Genomic DNA, 19,849 nt, shown 5'->3' with positions numbered 1-19,849 from the left:
TCATACTTGGGATAAATTATAGCACATTACCTCAATTAATATGTCAAATTGATCACGATTATGTAAATTTTAGTATTTTATGAGGCGAATAACGTTTAATACAACTACTTGACCACTTTGAATACAGCGATTTTTAGTGAACATCTTTGAGATAAAAAATGTTTACTCCACAAGTGGCATATGTTTTGTTGACACCTCATTTATTGACATTAGGTGTAAATTAAAGTAAATTAGAACACGAAACTATATGTTTATATACAATTCGATACACATTTACTAGAAGATATAAAAAGATCAATACTTCACCTTACGGCCTGATCGATTTGGGCTACAATACAAACACGCGGTCCAATACTTACTACAAAAGTTGTCATTAAAAATGCATGAAGTACAGTAGACTGGGAACCGTTATGCTATCGCTCAATGTTCGACTTGGAATTGCAATACCAACACTTACAGCATCGTTTGGAGTCTCTAAACAACTTTGTCCACTGTGAAAGTCATGTTGTGATTATTTCTTTTTAAAGAAGTTTACCATTTGAAACAAACAAAAATGGTAAGTAATTCAATAATTCAAGAATTTGCATTGTCGTGTGAGACTTTATAGGTAATGTGGAAGGAGTATTAGGGTATGTTAACAATACGTATAGTATAAGAGAATTGATAAGGGTTGTTGACGAACCATTTGTACAGGAAAAATACGAATAAAATATTATTTAAAAAATAAAAAGAATATCCGTGTTACAAGATATATATAAGCTTACTTATTACATACGCCAGTATTTAAACAAACCTAACTTCAAAATAAATTTAGGTCTATCTTTACTGTTTGATCTATTGTATCGACTGGTTTCTTTCAATACGGCTACCGTATATTAAGGTTTTGTTTCATTATTTAAGAATAAGAATTATTTTTAAATAAATATAACTTTTTTAGTGTCATTTACAGTCCTGCGCATTACTGTAAGAAGTGAATATAATCTAGGCCTATATGGGTTTGACAAACGTAAACAATTAATTATAAAAACTCTTTATACAGCCCTACACAAATTAATTTGACATGCTACCAATTGAGTACTACCAACGCCATGTTTGTTGTAAACTGGATTTAGTTTGTTTAGAATCTTTTAAACTGAAGGGGTAAGGATTGTTTAGATTTTAGGCATACCGAGGCCTAATAAGTGTTTAGGCTCTTATATTGTATTTTCAGTATGTCTAATACGGTAATAGTTTTTATCTATATGATTCTCTGTGTCTTAATTTCTTCAGTGAGTTCTGTAATACAGTGTAGCTTACGAATTACTTTAAGTATCAGCTTACAGGCAAAAAAATACAATGTCACGTGTGACACTGTATTCAGGTATGCTTCGACGATATTATACACATTATGACATTTGCCTAGATACACAATCGGCTACTTTATCTTGGATTACGATGGGCGCCAAGCTTGACAGACTTAGTTTAGTCTCTAACGTAAAATTAAATTCATAAATCAGACTTTTGCAAGCGTTGTTTGTGTGTGGTCAATAACCGCCGGTATAACATGAAGCATTTCCAATTCATGTTATTGAATATCTAATGAAATAATAGTATTATAATATACTGACGATTACAATTATATATAATATTATGAGCATAACTGGCTTGTAATAATCTTTGTATTCACTATCAGTAAATAAAAACATAACCCAGTTTGTTAAATAATTAAATATAATAATTATACTTCTGCCAATAACATATTCATTTTTTGCTGAAATGTATTGAATAGGTCCCAATTAATTTGAAATTACCGTTAACCGAATAATAGGCGGGCAGCAAGACCGCACTGACACATGTTACTAGACTGTGTTTTTGTACTGTAGTCTCATGGGTTAGTGGAGTCTCCAGCCTAATGTCTAATCGTATCCAGTAGACAGCTTCAGAAAGAAGGTAGTCGTTTTGTAAATGTAATATTGTATGTGTTATACCTTATTAACCATAGGAAAGTACTTTCTATTATAGAGTGTTTATAGAGTTTATCGAACTTTTATGTTTTTATATAAGATATTCATATAGATAAATTCTAAAGAAATTAATCTATAGAAATTTTCAAAATTCAATATAATTTATATATTTATATTTAGTCTATAGAAATGTCTATAAATTAAATTTATATTGACAAAGTTTCCTTTTAAATGAAAAGAGCTGGCAGATCATAGTTTCAAATCAAAAGAATTAGTAGGCCTATTGACATTATTTATTTAACTCTTCCTTACTTCTCCAAAAACTGAACACTAGTTGAGCATTACTCATCTGATAAAACCTTCTTATAGTATCTTTAGGCAGTGATCATTTTGATGATTATTTGACCAGGACGGAATATACCATTTAATCAGTATATTAATATATTTTCCAGAAAACCAATGACAAACGCCGCTAGATGTAACGAATTAGATTCAATATTTAAGTTTATTTAAAATGATCGATTTCACCTGAACTTGTTATTACTTGTGATCACTTTCTTGCTTAAGGTTTATTTACTTACTCTTTCTGCAATAGAAGGAGCAAAACTAGAAGAGCGTCCTTGCATAATTATGCCTAAGGTGTGTTGATTCCAATAGGCCTTACCTAAGTACCTAAACATTCTGAATAATACATCTAGGCCTATATTATACTACGTAATCTAATTGAACTGAACTTTCCTGATGTCATTGTATTGAAAGTATGATTAGGTTATTGAAATTGAAAGGCACTAATAGTTAGGTTTAAGGTATTACTTCATGTTTTGCCAAAAGGAAATACAGTTTTCATGATATGCATGGTAGTCGAAGTGGTCGAAGTATATATAAAATATGGTTAGTACACAGTGTTTCACTCTACTAATTTCTAAATAATACTCTTAATAATTTTCATTATATTCATATTATATCATATAATAAATTCTCCTGAAGACGGCTGTAGTAGTAACATTCCTCAAACATTGGACGTAATTTATCAAATTTTAAAAATAACTTAATTTTCTCTGCTATTAATTGTTAGTAGATTACAGGTTTTATTTATCTCGACCTACATTATACATTTATTTCTTCCTAAATTATGAATGTACTTTTAATATTCTAACAAAAAACTAACAAAATATTTATTTTATAACTATCTAATATCATATTTATCGATAGATTAGAAAAGAACACCGCGTATCGAACGTTACAGTAGCATACTTAACTACAATGCATTAATTAATAATATCGACTTTATAAATTTAAAACTTGTCATGCATCACTTGGCAGCACACAATTAAAAATAACTTAAGATACATGACCAGGTATAACCTATAATTCAGCCTGATTGTATTGTTATACATTTAATTAACGATGCATACTAATTATCACCCACAAACACGTTATTATATATTACTATACTGTTATAGATGTGGGTTGTATACAGCAACATTAAGTAAAGTTACGAACAGTGTATGATACGGCACTCCAATAACATAATGATTTTTAAGTAAAGTTACACGACACTGTCATCCATAACATAATGACTTTTCTTTTTATCGACAAGTCTGGTAGAGTTAGACAACCAACCAGATTTTGAAAAAATTATCTTTCGTTCCAAATCAAATTTGTTTATATGCTATATTTCAAATTTGTTTTTATAAGTATTTATATGGTATTCATATTATACTGAAATGTTTTGCTTTGAAGGAGAAAAATATGTTTAAAATACATTGTGTAATCATCTGAAATCGCTACAGCATATTCAATTCATGAACGTTAAAAACTTAGCATGCTTGTTAATTTATCACAATTATGGTATTTGTTTTTAACCAAGTGATTTTATACTACTTTTGTTACATGGATATAATTTTGAATGACAATCGAACTTTTTCAACTCAAACATCAGACTTATAGTAAAAGATGACTCATCGTATCTTATTGTGTTGTTGTCAATCCAAACAATAGTTGAAAGTTATATAAGTTTTAAATTTGGATAAATGTAGCCTACACTTATTTATTGACATTCTACCATCATTGTATTTGGATTTACCGAAAGCCAAACTGTTGACTGCTGACTGACCTACGTCATTTCTAGCACCAATTCAAAGCAGGAAAAAAAATCTTTTCCGTGTACACCATTTTAGTGGCGTGCGGTCGGTTGGTTGGTTGGTCGGTCGGTTGGTCGGTAAACACTAACTTGAGCACGCGACTGCAGCCATGTATATGGTTGTTTCTGTTAAACGCTATAAGTTACACTGTTGATGGATAGTTATGCGCACGCGTGATTCTAAATAATTAGCAACTAATGCGTCATAATCAAAGTATGATGTACTGCCGCTAATGAGGTGTTTGATGACTTACTGCAACATTACCTAATATTATGTTCATTATACTTGGAAAGGAACGCATCGTTTTAATTTATCAATCTTCTAACGAGTTCGTTTCAAAAGTTGTTATTTTAACCATTGAGAAGTAACAAAGAAAAACAAGACTATTTTAACGCAAAAAAAGTATTATTAAGAATATGTATGCATGCGTTCTCAATTTTATATTTGACAATGCTAATAATTATTTTATTTTCTTTGTACCAATCTAAAATATTGGCAATAGAAGATCTACAATATTGGTAATTATATATAGATACTATAGGCTAACAAATAACATTATAATTTGTAGCAAAGAAGATTCTTGAAATATATGATTATAAAAGAAGGAACACCATTTAAAACAAAGTTTTACTAAATAAAAAAATATGTTTTATAGATTGTGTTTTCTACTATTATATTAATACAAATATAAGTGAAACTGAAATATTGAGAAGAAATCAGTAATAAAAAAGGCCGACAGGATCACACACTAACGTAAACCGAAGCTGTTTTGTTTCTCTCCACGCAATTAGGTGGAAGCAGAAAGTAAAAAAGAACAAATATAAAAGTCTTTCAAACAATTTAAATATAGTACAGCATATATAACAAATGTGCAATATTATAAAAAAATTGCATTGATAATAATCATTTAATCATCACAACAGAATTAAACATACCCTTTGATTTAAGAAGGGGTGTGGTACAGTGTAGTTGAGAGACAATGTATAAGTCTAAGCCTTTATTAAATGTTCAACGATTGGAAATATTGAACGAAAGTCGGCAGATACACCAGAAACATTTACTGTGACGGTGAACATTTTAATTTTAGTAATCGAATGTTTATCATTTAACCTGAATAAAGGCATGTTATAATCGAGTGAGAAACATAATTTAATCTAATAAAGATATCCAGTGAAATTAGAATTGATATAAACTTACAACTGCTTCTGGTAATCAAGATGCTGTCAAATTAAAATATCTATCGTAAGCAACACCAGGTCATCCTCTAACCTGAATTTTGTTAATAGTAGTTGACAGAAAATGTCATTAAATTGCAAAGTAATTTATAATTTCATGTCTTAAAAATTCAAACCAACCATTTATGACATAAAAGTTATTTTGTAAAAGTTGATGAAATTGACAATAACGAGAGTTACTATACATATTATAGGGAACATGAGGATACATACATGCATATTGCTGATTTACATTGCAATACAAATTCACTCTTTTATTTTTTAATTTTTATTCTACAGCTCACTATGTCGGTTGGTTGGTCGGTCGGTTAGTCGGTCGGTCGGTCGATCGATCGGTAAACACTAACTTAAATTTGAGCACGCGACTGCAGCCATTTATATGGCCTTGTTGAAGTACTTTTAAGTAATAATTTATTCTAGGACATCATAACCCATTATACTTTCTTTAATTAAATAATTTATTTAATTAAATTAATTAATAAGTATATATTAGATTCAACAATACATACTTTTCGATTAAAAAAACCCCAAATTCTTGAACATTGTCATTGTGTTTCATCAACACTCTCTGGTCAATTATCGTTTACAGTTTATTTTTAAGCAGTAGGCATACATTAATATCTTCCAACAATGCGATCGGTTCAACAAGCAGGTTAATATTTTTTATATAGCTTCTCTTTGTATCTACTTATTTAATTAAACATTAAAAGTGTAACTAACATTAACCAATGTAACATTGACAAATATCAACTTCCATATAGACATACATATTGACGTGAAACAAATAGTAGACAGCAGCAATGAAGAATACTTTGTTGGGATTACAACATAATGAGTTATTTGACGATGAAGACAGATATACTAATATTATAAAGGAAATCATTCTTGGTATTACAGTAGAATGAGGTCTGATATGTTTGTGCTGTGAATTTTATATTATATATTAATAAAATAATATGTTAATATGAATACAATTCACTTTATCGACTAGAAAGTTTAATCATAATCTTTCAAATGTTGGCGCTGTAAAGCATGATGGGCACGACAATTTCTTTCTTCCTAGTTATTACGTCGGATGTTCTTATTGGCCGTGGAAATTCATTCATAATTCAATTTATTTCTTCTAATTTGGCACCATAAAGTTAACACATGATCAATTTAAACAAAAAAAGCATTTAATTGAAGGCCAAATAAAAGAAATGAAAATACCAAACAATATTTGAAATTGATTCTTGTTTAACAGTTAGAGGGAAAATGGCAAAATCAGCACTGTGGTCATATTACACGTGTTGTCAAAACAATATAGATTATCTGATAAAACTCCTAGAAAGTAGGAAGTATTTTGCCATTTTTCTTCCCCTGACTGTTAAATAAAAAAGAGAAAAAATTAGATAGCTCACAAATTCACACCATTGGTAAATAACAACACATGAAAGATCAATATCCAGAACTCATTATAGAACTGTCTGTTTGGTGTTGACCAAATTAGCATAAACCCCTCTTTCCTTGCCTTATTTAATTATATGTTTATTTGTAAGAAATAGGAATAAACAAAATGCATATTGTAAGATGAATGATGTCGATAGTGATAAGCAAAACTATACTAAATGATGACTTTCCTGGTAATGTGTTGTAGATCCTCCTAATACAAATTAATAAATATGGAATTGTTTGTGAATTAATGGTTTGTCAATATATCATTTTGGCTGTATCCATTAAATTACCAAATGATTCTAGAACTAGTACTCTTAGTCGTAAATAATTTTTCCATGACGTAATGAATTAAATAAACGATAATAAACTAATAAATTACCAAATGCAATCTGAAAAGTTTTCACCAAATGGGTGAAAATTAAATTAATGATTTTCATATTTATTTACTCAATGTTATTCTTCAACATCTGAATAATATACAGTTTTCGTCTCATGTGAGTATGTTATCGGCGTTTTAAAACACCGTCTGGATATACTGTGAAAAAACCCTACTTTACCTAATAAGTCAAATCTAGGCTATACAAATTAATGACGACTTTATAACTAAATGTAACACACTTAAGATTATTGAAATTTATTTCTTCAACCACTTGACATTTACATATATTGCGACAAGGCATTTTTATTTGTTTAATTGTTTTAGTTGCAACAGTCTAATATCGTGTAGAAGGATAATATTATACGGATACATGATCTGAGGTGGCCTGGCAATACATGTTAGCTGTGGGCGAACAGTCTGTTCTTGTACAGTGTCATAAATATTAACTCATGTGGGAGAGAGGTTCTAGTCATCAGACTAGACATCGCTAAAATAGACATCGTACATCGAGTGCAACATGCTTGCCGCGATGCCAGTGGCTGTTTCAATTTATTTCAATTAATATGAATAAGTTTATATTCTCACGTTAGACAGTAAATATATCGAGAGCGCGACCCATCATACACCCTTAAATCCACACCTGTTAATATCCACCTTATTTACAAAAAAAAGATCGATATTTTGAACAGTTACATACAGTAATCTGAATTAAAAGTGTAATTTAAAATACTACAAATCTGCTATTCGGCTTGCTCACATACTTTCCCCTGTTTTTCGTTCTTTTTCTCCATATCGACCCAAAGACTTAAAATGTGTTTGAAACATAATGCATAATCAGGAATATTAAGGATGTACTTTTTCTATTTTCAAACCGTTTGTAATCATCTCATAAATGTAAACAGTATCCGTTGTATTGAGTGTCAGCTGAAAGGCTTAGCAGATGTTTTTTTTCTTCAAACATTCAAGTCGTCTTTTGCTTATATAAACATATTTTGTATCACTTTTATATTTACATGCATTTACAATTTTCTAATATGTATGCGATACTAATGTTTAAAATTATTTTCACACAAAAAAAAAAGCTTAAAAAACAAAATATGTCATATCACTACTATTTGGTTACATCACACTTCTTTTGTCAAACTAGATTGATAGTTAAACAAAAATACTAGGCCCTACATATTATTTAACCTATCTCAAATACCTAATGCTTGAAATTATATCATTTGTGTAATGTTTCAAGACACATTAAATTTACTATTGTGTTTATTGCTTTTGAAATTTGAGGAGTACTAACATTGAATGAGCTACGTAGTCATGAATGCCAATTGTAATACACTGTCAGGTTAATTGTGTTATTAATTATGATTAATAATTCATTCATATTCATTCATTCACCTTTTTCAAATTTAACAACTATAAATAATATGTAAATAGTAGGTGTCCTGACTAAAAACTTTAAGGGAAATATGTCATGAGCTAAATGAAAACATTAAAGCTGGACTCCCTCTTGCTTTATATTATGACTCTTGAATTAAACTAAAATAAATGTATTAATATGCAAAATTAAATATTTAGTACAATGTTTGCGTTGGTGAAGTAATTATGTTGAAAGTAAAATAAAAGTAGCGCGTTGTGGGGCTTATCGGATCCATTTAATTGATTCACTGCGACAGAACATCCATGTGGTATATCACAGGTGGTGTTCCATAATAAAACAAATTTAACTTCACGATAAGAGTGATAATAAATTTTTCTCCATCAATGTACACTTTATCGGCGACTGATTTGACTATAGTTTCTTTAAATTAAAAGCTATACCTAATAATATATTGCTTTTATATTATTATTATATAGGTTAATTAAACAACTATTCTATCGATTGATATGGTAGTGTCATATTATAATTATATAAACCTAAACACACATTGTAACTATAGATGACAATAGGCCTATATATTTAATTATTTATTATAATACAGTGTGTTTTACATTGTCGAACCTTTGGTATTTACATAACAGTAGTCTCAATCATAAAGAGGTTCTCATTAGTAGTTTACAGCGTTTTTGTCTTGTTGGAATAATAATAATACATTTTACAAAATCCATGCTAGGCCTACAGAAAGTTCATTCAACGATACTTTTATATTGGTTCGATATGGGTATATATCCTATTAGGGCCTAAGCGTTTTCTGCATATTTCTACACATTATAATTGTAAAAATGAAATATCGTCCAATCAAATGACAAGAACTTACTTCGGTGTCATTTTAAACAGAAATGTAGTCTTTCTTTCTTTACTGTTTATAATATAATTGATTAATTATAAGTCTTCTTCTTCGTCGTATTTTGGAGCCAACTTCAGATGTGAAGACTCTGCTCCTGCGTCTCTATGCGCTGTGGACTTAGATGTTACCTTTTCAACAACATTCTTCTCCCCTAAGGGTCACATCGTGTCATCGGCAGCCAACTACGGCGCCATAACGTCTGTCCACGACAGTGTGTGTGTGTATGAACTAGTACACCGGGGTAACCCCCTACTCGTCTCGAAAGATATACTAGGTTCTTTAAAGTGCACATGAGCTAGATGTACACTGGACCTACGGTTTATAGTCCTTATCCGAGAAGACTTGTTCTACCATCAGAACCATGGAGCGAGTGAGCCTCGAACCCTTGCCGATGTTATGGCTATGGATTACGGTTCCACTGTCTTAACCGCTCGGCCACTCACCTACTCGTTAAGAAGAACATTTTGGGTTCGAATCTTTGTTTTCAAATTCTCACATATTTCTTAAATTTGACCGTTTATTAATATTATTAATTGTTAGTATATTACTGGTTGCATTTTAAATATAATATTCTATTGTGTAAGAGACAAATGTATGAAAAGAACTAAATAGCTACTAACATGAATGCTACTATCAAAGTGGTGCCTAATATTTTGTATTTCTTAATTTCTTCAATATAATTTTTATTTTCAAAATGCATTTTACAAATTCCTGTATGCATGGCTTCTATGAAGATTCCATGAACATTTCAGAAAAATGCAATTTAATTTAATTTAATTGACCTGTGGGACGATCATAAAGCAAGCAAATTTGAACAATTGATAGTAACGTCTTATATAAAGTATATTATCAGCTGGAACGTTTACTATTGTTGCAACGGAACGCTGGCCAAGTTAATCGATACTTTTAATAAAGGCACTATTGAGTTGAAACACATACTAAACTTAAAAGCATACAAGCTATAGACATAACACTAATGGACATTATGAACGAGCAATTGTCATCAAATACGTTTTTAAATTTATATTATTTCAAAGCATTTATAAAAACGTTCACATTTTTAAACACTTTTATATCATTATTTGAGTTTACAATCAAAATACTTTTGCTGCATACGAACAATAATTAAAGCTTGATAACTAATTATTGCTTACAGCCAGCGGTGAAGATTAAAATGTTTCATAATTAATTGCTCGTTCTACACAATTTTCGCAATTTGAATTGTAAATTCTCGATTAAAATCGACAAATTGCCAAAAAATTAAAACCCGTCAAGTGCAATGCATATAAATTAGATAAACAAGAAGCGCGCATGCTCATGACATGCTCTATCAATGGAAATGAATTACAAAAATTAAAATTCAGGTATTCGCCGTAGACACATTTCTTCAATTGCCATAAAGATGAGAATTACATATCTTTCGAAGTTGGATTGTTTATCAGCGTTGATTAGAGTCTATATTTTAGCGCTTTTAAGTCATTAGAAAATATCGTATTCTGTTTCACCGACGACCGTGTTCTTCTTCATCTCTTTAAACAACTACTTGGATCAGCAGTTGAAACTATTTCTGTAAATTTTTTTTTTACTTATCGGTTTGTAGATAGTGAAATAAGAGCACATACTAGTTGAATAGGTCTATGACCCCACTTCTCTGCACACGAACTATTGTAATAGGGTGCACAGAAACTGTAACTGTAAATGTGTTATAGAATCTCTAGAAAAAAGCGTTTTGATACCGTTTTCTGCACCCCGAGACCTTCTTCTCGATATAGGGAAATATTGTTCAGTGTATGGACATTTTTATTTATGATTGTATATAAATATAATGAATGTGTTTTAGGAGGTCTGGTCCAGTGAACTTATTATTATTAATCTTTACTAACTATGAAGAAGCATGCCAGTGCAACAAGTGAATTACACTACATACTTAGTTATACTTCTGTTTCTATTTTAAAATTCACAAGAAACACCACTACAATTGCCTACTGCCAATACATTTACCGTTAAATACCGTTAATTTAAATTATGTTTCTTTTCTTCCAGAACGGACGCGCACATCCGATCCAGCGTTCCGATATACACCTTTCAATTGATGCCTCAGACATGAGCCTAGAAAGTACCCCGATTGTGGAACCATGTCAACAAACGAAGGCAAAGAAACGACGTTACTATCGGGGCTGGCTGGTATGTCTTGCTGGTTTCATCCTAGATGTTCCTTTTATGGGAATGGTTATGAGCTTCGGAGAGTTATTGTCACCTCTTTTGGATACATTTGGTGGAGGTACAGCGCTAATAAGTAAGTAGGGCTAGTCTGTATTACGTTTCCTGTAACACCTCACTTTTTGGGAGCGTACGTCAACGTTGTATCTCTTTATAGGTGACACTATTTGAAAAGAATAATGTTTAAAAGTCGCCATTTGTATGTCACATGGTAACATTATAACATCATAAGGCAACACAAAAATGATGAGCTAGGTATACTCTTATACCAATGTAATCAAATTATATATCAAACAATAAGCTAATTATCATTTAAAAGAAAAGAATAACTCATACAATGTTCAAATAATCAAAAGTCCCAATCAAGTATACATAAACAAAATAATGCGCAAGATGTATAGTATATTTATGGTCATATCCTAATTCTTTGAACATAGTAATTAATCAAAGGCATGTGTCCTGAAGAATCACGAAAGTGATAAAGCTTAAAATAGTGTTATTAATATTGCAACGAATTGAAACAAAACTATAAAATAAGCATTCGTGATGTTTAAATTTATGACATACGACTAACGCACAGAAAAGGATATTTTAAGATAAAGATGGAAATTAGATGAGGAGAAAAAAACACACTTATATACGACAACAAAGAGTAGGACAAACTTAGTTTTTGTCCAACAATGGACATATGATCTAATTTATTTGTCCATGGTTCAATAGTGGACACAGCTGAGGTAATGATGACGAGGAATTCATTCATCAGCAAAGATCTCTATACTAAATATAAACACATTTCTGAGGGGATTTAAATGATATTGATAAGCACGAGCTATCGTATTAGTATTATATATTATCCAGGCCTAATTATGTCACATCACGTCTCTCTTTGTAGATATTTGCGTTTCTTTGAACGTAATCTAGCAACCATTTTATGAAATATTTATATCTGCATTCATAATTGACGTCTGTTTTGTCATTTATAGGCCTATTAATTCAATTATTTAACGTGGTTTCTACGAGAGAAGAACGGTAATCCCAGTCTGTACGATATAAATTATGTTGATATTTCATTTTGAATTAAAAATTAACAGTAAAAATATGTTTCTTTTTGTCGTGATAATGATATGAAGATAATACAAATGTGATCTAGCTTTCCTGCTTGACAACTGACATAATACCATGTCTATTGTCGCTGGACACGATAAGATACGGTACAGAATAATTTTGAGCATAAAATTCATTTCAATATTACACTTTTACAATGTCATGTTTTTTTCTAGTTTAAAGCCTTTCTGTTTTAGAGTTTCAACAATGTTGGTAAACTTGACTTTTCTACCGATCAGCATTGGTTTGCCATCATGCTGCTTTAAATCAGCTAAACTGACATAATCTTAACCTTAGATTAGATTTTATTTTATAATTGTTATATTTTTACCTGATCATAGGCCTATGACTTTTCTTCGAGTATTAAAAAGGTAGCATGACTATTAAAAACATATACTTATATAACACCAGTGAACTTTACTTATTCCTGATACAACACTTATGAACGAAACTCGGCGCACGTGAAACTTGTGATATGCTATATTATAGGTATAACCCATTTATTGTAGTCTTGTGTTTGGAACATTTACTATACTTTATTCTGAAGCACATTCGATACTAATGATAATATTTTTAAATTATACATATATCATTCATCCATGATAGTGGACATCCATTTAAGTTGTACATTGTATATTGTTGCGATGGATTGAATGTATAAACGGCGCCAATATATCCTTACGCAATAGTAAATATTATTGTTATATTGGTTCAGATAAATTGTACGATACTGCAACGATACAAAAAGCTGACGATGGATAGAGTAAATCGTCGGCGTTGAGAGATTATCCTTTCATTCATGGTCACACTTCATCATCAATATTAACTCAAGTTTCATTTTCATCAGTGCCATTTATAATCTAATTCCGTGTACATAAACTGATAAAAATGATGATCTATAATTAGTCAGTAGATTGATATGCAATGTATTAAGAACAAGGGCCTGAATCAATAGATACTGGGCCTGTTGAATAATAATCGCCTTCGGCCATCTACGCCAACATCATTAGTAGAGGCAATAAACTCAATGATTCTACGCGTCTGCTTAGGGGGCTTCACTACATAATGATAACAAATTGTTCATCCTGCATTGTTACTATTCAGATCAATTGCATACACCTTGTTAATTAGCTAGAGGATAATTTCTGGCTCATTTCGAGAAGTAATTAGTCCTTTGATATTTCATAGGAATTTATTATTTCCAATCCCCAAGACATCATACACATATTCCTCTTTTTTACTATACCGTATATTAATGTTATGTCAGTAAAACTTTTTTTAATGCCGCAGGCTTGTATTTTCCGACGAATTAATTAAATAAACATAATTTACCATTCTTCTTTTTGTGATACACGCGTGACGTACGTCATGCCATCCCATTTTATTCTCACAATGTATAGGTCTATTCTACCTAAAGCTATTGTTTTTTTCTCTCATTCAGCGGATTATTTGTTCGACTTACAATTTTTTTATAATTTGTGAAATAATTAGTATTATATTGATTAGAAATGCTTCAACACATTCTTTACAAATCATGTCAAATTAAATTAAAAATATTGCTCAAGTAGGCGTCGTGTCTAAAACAACGTCTGTTTTAATTTGAGAAAACTCAGAAAGATCTTGAACTTTTCAAACCTATCTACAGACATTTTGGTATAACATTGTACCGTGTGTTAATCTTTTCAAACATTTCTTATTAATTATTAGACTTAACACAGGTCAAAATATTACAAAATATTTCAAATAGTGTGATACAATAAATTTATTTACAAATCTACAAATGTGAACCGTTTTTTCGCGAATATTTCTATCAATTAATTTAAAAAGTTATATATTAGGCTTATTATGAAAGAAATAATTAAGAAAAATAAGGGTTGATTCAAATACTCTTTAAAAAAAATTCTTTAAATTTTTTCTATAAGCATGTTTAGGAGAGTCAGTGGAACATTGAGGTATCTATGTTTAGGCCTTGTTTTCCTATTTTTGTGAAGGTTTCCGACATTTATATTTTTATTTGGGTTGGGGGCAAATGATGTTATTATACGAATTATTATTCGTATAGGCCTAGGCCTGTGTATCTTTTGTGTCTTTTACACTTATAACTACGATATATTTGCAATATTAACTGCTCAACACGAAATTGTTGGGTTAATGTTTTGATGTTGTCTTATTTTAATTGAAAGCATGGACTATCGTATGAAATTTCACGCCATACATCATAAAATACACAATACAAATAATGGACATAGAAACTAACACAAGTATCAAATATCGTTAAGCATTGTACTGAATTGTAAGTAAATATTCTTATTCATCTTTCATTAACATGTCAGAAGAAAGTACATTATTACAAACAGACATGAAACATATTTGACAAGTATAATTGAAAGTCAACTACAAAGCTAAGTAAACTCATGTCCCGTGGCATATACTGTGTATACATATTATGTGCTAGCTTTGAAATGTAGGAGGCCTACGATGTTGTCAGTGAGGCTGCAATTGGTGTGTCTGAGGCCGCAATGTTATATTGAATTAATGTTTTCGCAAGTGTTCCTCCTAATTTGATCAATCAATTAATAATTACTTATTTGTAATTGAGATATTCTGTGTTCTGAGCATTTAACATTGAATCTCAGGTTGAAAAATGTAATATATATATATCTAAGCACCAACAAAGTGTGATAATACGGTAATCGAATGATGTTGACCGACTAAGACTCATGTTCTTATTGTCTTATGGTTTCATACCAAAGGAACAGGACACTGATCAGATCTTTGAGTTTCCCTATAGTAGGCTGCTCGTATCAAGCGTATCGCATGAGAACGGGTTTGCTCACCAAGAGAGCCACTGTTGTTAACACAATTTGTTACCACAGAATAAAATTAGAAATATGTCAATCAATAGTAATAGAATCAGATACAATAAAATAATATCGAATGCAAAGGGTTTGCTCATCGACTATGTTAACACATTTTGTTACTATAGAATAAAGGTAAAAACATGACAATCAATGATAGTGATATTAAACGTCGGGCTAAAGGAAGATTAATGTATCCATACACGTGTCGTGCAAATTGTATTAAATTGAACAGGCAGCTACATACAGAAATTTGATTAACAGTGTACCTAAAACATGGCATTAATTGTTCTTCTATGACAAGCACGATGATGACATACTGTCGAGTTGTTGATGGCGAGAGTACAACAACTGTCGAAATAGTAGATAAAAGATACGCCAACTGACTCGCTTAATGGATGTTGGTTTTTCAACAAATCAATAAATATTCAAATTCATTATAAATAATTAGTCTATACTATAAACTAATTTTTATATATTTTATGACGTCATCACAGTATTACCATATATAATTACTAATGCTTCATTTTTTTTTACTATGAACTTTTTTATCTTACTAACTGTACTATACATCATGTTCATTTCTAGAAAAAATAGAAAAAAAATATGCTTTTTATAAGTTAATATTTCCAAGTCTTGACCTTCTAATTTACATAAAATAAAAATGGTTCACACAAATATTAAGTCTATCCTTTTCCAAAAATGTCAAACTTAATAAAACGTTTACTTAATAACAGATACAAACATTCAATATTATAGTCAAATATATTTCGTGAAATTTAAAAGAATGTGTAAAACATATTTGTTTTTTAAAATTAAGCAGGCCTATCCGAAATTAACTTTATGATATACTTTTAGGTTGCATAAAACTCACATCCCTAGTCCCTTGATAAAAATAAAATAGTTTAAATAAATATTTTGAAGGACTGTTATGAATGAATTCTATTTATTTACTTTTTTATTTTGTATAACCTGTTTCATATTATGTGCGAGTTATTCATGAATCATACTTTGTAAATAACCTGGTTACTACCATTATTTCATTTCTTTTTAGGTTGGGTCGGTTCTATAGGATTTGGCATGGCGTACGTAGCTAATCCAATTTCAGCCAATTTATACCACAGATTCGGTTGCAGAAGGGTATCGTTATGTGGAGTTTTACTTGGAGCAGCATCATTAATAATTTGTTCGTATGTCAAATCGTTTGGACTAATGTTCCTAACGTATAGTTTAATGTTTGGATTCGCAACCAACTTGACGTATAACCCACCGTTAATCTTAACGGGTGCTTGGTTTCCAACACATCATCATGTATTAGCGACGTGTACTTTGGTTGCTGGGATTCCATTCGGTAAGTTGATATTTCGATATAAACATTCAATTTTGCTATTTTAATTTTCAGAAAAGTCTACAAATACCGATTTTTGTTTGTGTGTATGCATAACGAGTACTCAAATAACTAATTTTTAACGTATTTCTTTGTTTGAAACCTGTTGAAAGTGAATATGTGTTACACAGAGAATATTACCAATTATGTTATGGAAACAGTTTTCCTTCGAAGAATTGCATGGCGAGTTGGTTAATGCCGTAGTCTTCAGGATCTTGTCACACATAAGATAATTGAAAATGTTTAACGTACTAAAGTAAAGGAACTTTTTGCTCCTATTTGCACAGATACGAACTTTTAAGAAACATATACAATTTGTCTTTTATTCAGGATCTTTAGTAATGAATCCAGTATGCCAGGCATTACTAGAGCGTGTAGGATTGGAGAAAACATTTCTGTGTTTATCTGGTCTAGTCTTAATTATTGGAATACCATGCAGCCTTGCATTTGCGCAACCTCCTGATGAATTTGAGATGTCACACGAACCAGAAGAGAGTATAGAAGAGAATGGGGTGCCGAAAACACCTAGTGCAATACCAAATTCTGAAAGTGGTAGCGAATGGCTAAAAGATATGATAAATAAAGAACGAAACGATTACCCCGTATGCTGTGTTGGATGTCAGTATGAGCTGTGGAGTGATAGTATATTTCTACTCTATCTACTTGGACAATTTGTTAAAGGTCTAGGATACGTTTTTCCATTCATTCATTTGGTAAGTATAGAGCATTTAAGTATTCGCAAACTTTGCTCGAGACTACTGTTTATTCGAGAAAAAGTTTCAAACAATCTTATTATTCAGAAACTTACTACAAGTACATTAATACAAATTTTATTATTTTTATTTATATTAATGTTCAACAACTGATAAGTATATGTGTGTATTCCCCGATTGTAAGACTAGAATAGTAGTATGTTTTACCCATCCGAATTGATAGGATAAAGGCTTCACAAATGTATCGGCGCCAAATTCAATTTACGCTATACACCTTGATTAAACCATTAACCATCGTATTTTATCAGCAGCTATAAATCAAAACAAAATGTACACACATCATGTTAGGCTAGCTTAATGAACGTGAACCGACATTGAGTAGCAATAAACAAAATGCCAGCGCTATTTAGTTTTGAAATATTCTAAAAGGGCGTTCCATAATAAAAACATAGCTACATGAATATACTGCAGCCTAAAGGTAATGCTACAAATTGCTTATCAATTTATGAATAATTTCTCAACAATTTTGTCCTTTAAACTCATACATCTTTCATAAAATGGCATCATGCTTAGAATATGCTATTTATATTATTTATTATACCTTATTCTATGAGAGAACTGGGAGAAAAAATCGATATGGGAAGTAATTACTGGGTTACGTTGGTGATAGTGATATGTATTATTAGTTGGGTGAAACTCAACCCAGTTAGATGTGGTTGTCACTGAGCAGATGTAACAATTTTATTTGTTACAACTTTTCACATCTTTTATTGCACGGGGTTATGCGATAATTCGTCTATTTATTTAACATCATGGTATAGTCCAACATACTTAGCACACGTAGCACCTACTTTGGCCTAAACATACAGTGGTCTGTATTACTCTATCACGATGAAAAAATAAATCATAATACATTTACTTTTACATTTTATTTACACAGGTAACTTTCATGAAAACTATCGGAATACCTGCAAGGTTAGGATCTATAGTGATGACAATAAAAGGAGCATCAGACATGATAGGTCGTCTTTTAGCGGGTATTCTAGGTGAACGGCTGCCGTTTCAAATCATTCATATGTACGTTATTTGTACGGGTATTATGGCGGTTACAACCTACTTAGTTACATTTGCCAGTAATTTCACACACATGGTGTTTTATGCTATATGTAAGTACATAGTATTTTCTGTAGATATCTATAGTAGAAAGATATATATTTTAAAAAGAATCTTCCCCATAGCATTTAAGTATTTTAACAAAGCTATGGTTACCCAATTTTCTAAGGGAGGGGAGGGGAAGGGAAGGTTGTTCCCACTTACCACTAGAGACGCGATGCAAAGACGAAGAACCAACGCAAGTGAGTTGACTAAAGACAGGCGGAAGTTCGAAAAATCCATCGCTTGTGATTGGCCAAACCACCTGTTACGTCATTGTGTTGCGTCTCTAAAGTGGGAACCAAGCATTAGTTCGGTACTTTACATTGTGATAAATGATGGTGTTTCTGAAATTATTCTATAAGAAATCAATGTGAATTTTTTTTTAAATGAATCGAATCAAAATTATTTTCTATTAGTCCATGGGCCAGACATTTTTTCGGTATCAAATTGGTGGCAAATGCTACCATACATTTTTGGAAAGCTTAATATGTCTACTTTTCAGAAATCCATGATAGCAATGTCAATTGTACAGCTTAATAGTCAATTTTTAGGATTATATAACACCGCCTACGGAAAATATGCAACACAAAATGTTGGGGTAGGGGGTAACATTTTTGCTAATAACTTGGGATTGAGTGAACATATTTGCATTTTCTTTTTGTCAGTATGTAGTGTATAGACTGCTTAAGCATAAAATATTTTTATAAGTAAATCTAACAATTATTGACGCCATTAGAGGTCAGAAGGTCATTGAACTTTCAGTTTAAAAAAAAAAAAATAAAATAGATGTTATGCAAACTGATGTTTTCATGAACATATAGACCCAATAAACAAGAAAATTGAAGTTAAAGATTAACAAAATATGAATATAATGTGTATTATGAAGAAATTTGTTGTTTTTAGTAATTTGTAATCGTTTACAATTATGGGGTAGGGGGTAACATTTTTGCGAATAATTTACAATTTAGTTAACAGATTTGCATTTTCTT

The 19,849-nt window shown here is 30.9% G+C and overlaps 2 protein-coding genes across 3 annotated transcripts in view; one reads left to right on the top strand and one right to left on the bottom strand.

Moving 5' to 3' along the window:
- Positions 1-19,849, bottom strand: part of LOC144845929 (DGAT1/2-independent enzyme synthesizing storage lipids-like) — a 142,047-nt gene that overhangs the window by 7,772 nt on the left and 114,426 nt on the right. The window lies entirely within an intron of this gene.
- LOC144845921 (monocarboxylate transporter 13-like) overlaps positions 1-19,849 on the top strand; it is a 30,909-nt gene that overhangs the window by 4,172 nt on the left and 6,888 nt on the right. The window contains exons 1-5 of one of the 2 annotated variants that reach the window (XM_078703437.1): positions 395-556; positions 11,467-11,719; positions 16,660-16,956; positions 17,323-17,705; positions 18,646-18,871. In XM_078703437.1, the coding sequence (XP_078559563.1) occupies positions 554-556; positions 11,467-11,719; positions 16,660-16,956; positions 17,323-17,705; positions 18,646-18,871 (1,162 nt within the window). In that variant the 5' untranslated portion in view covers positions 395-553. Of the gene's footprint in view, positions 1-394; positions 557-11,466; positions 11,720-16,659; positions 16,957-17,322; positions 17,706-18,645; positions 18,872-19,849 lie in introns of those variants that run through there. The other variant, XM_078703438.1, reaches the window with a different exon arrangement.

This window comes from Antedon bifida, chromosome 6, assembly GCF_963402885.1.
Source record: "Antedon bifida chromosome 6, ecAntBifi1.1, whole genome shotgun sequence".
Lineage (NCBI taxonomy): Eukaryota > Metazoa > Echinodermata > Crinoidea > Comatulida > Antedonidae > Antedon > Antedon bifida.
The sequence above is the reverse complement of the archived record's forward strand: the minus strand, read 5'-3'. Positions and strand labels throughout refer to the sequence as shown.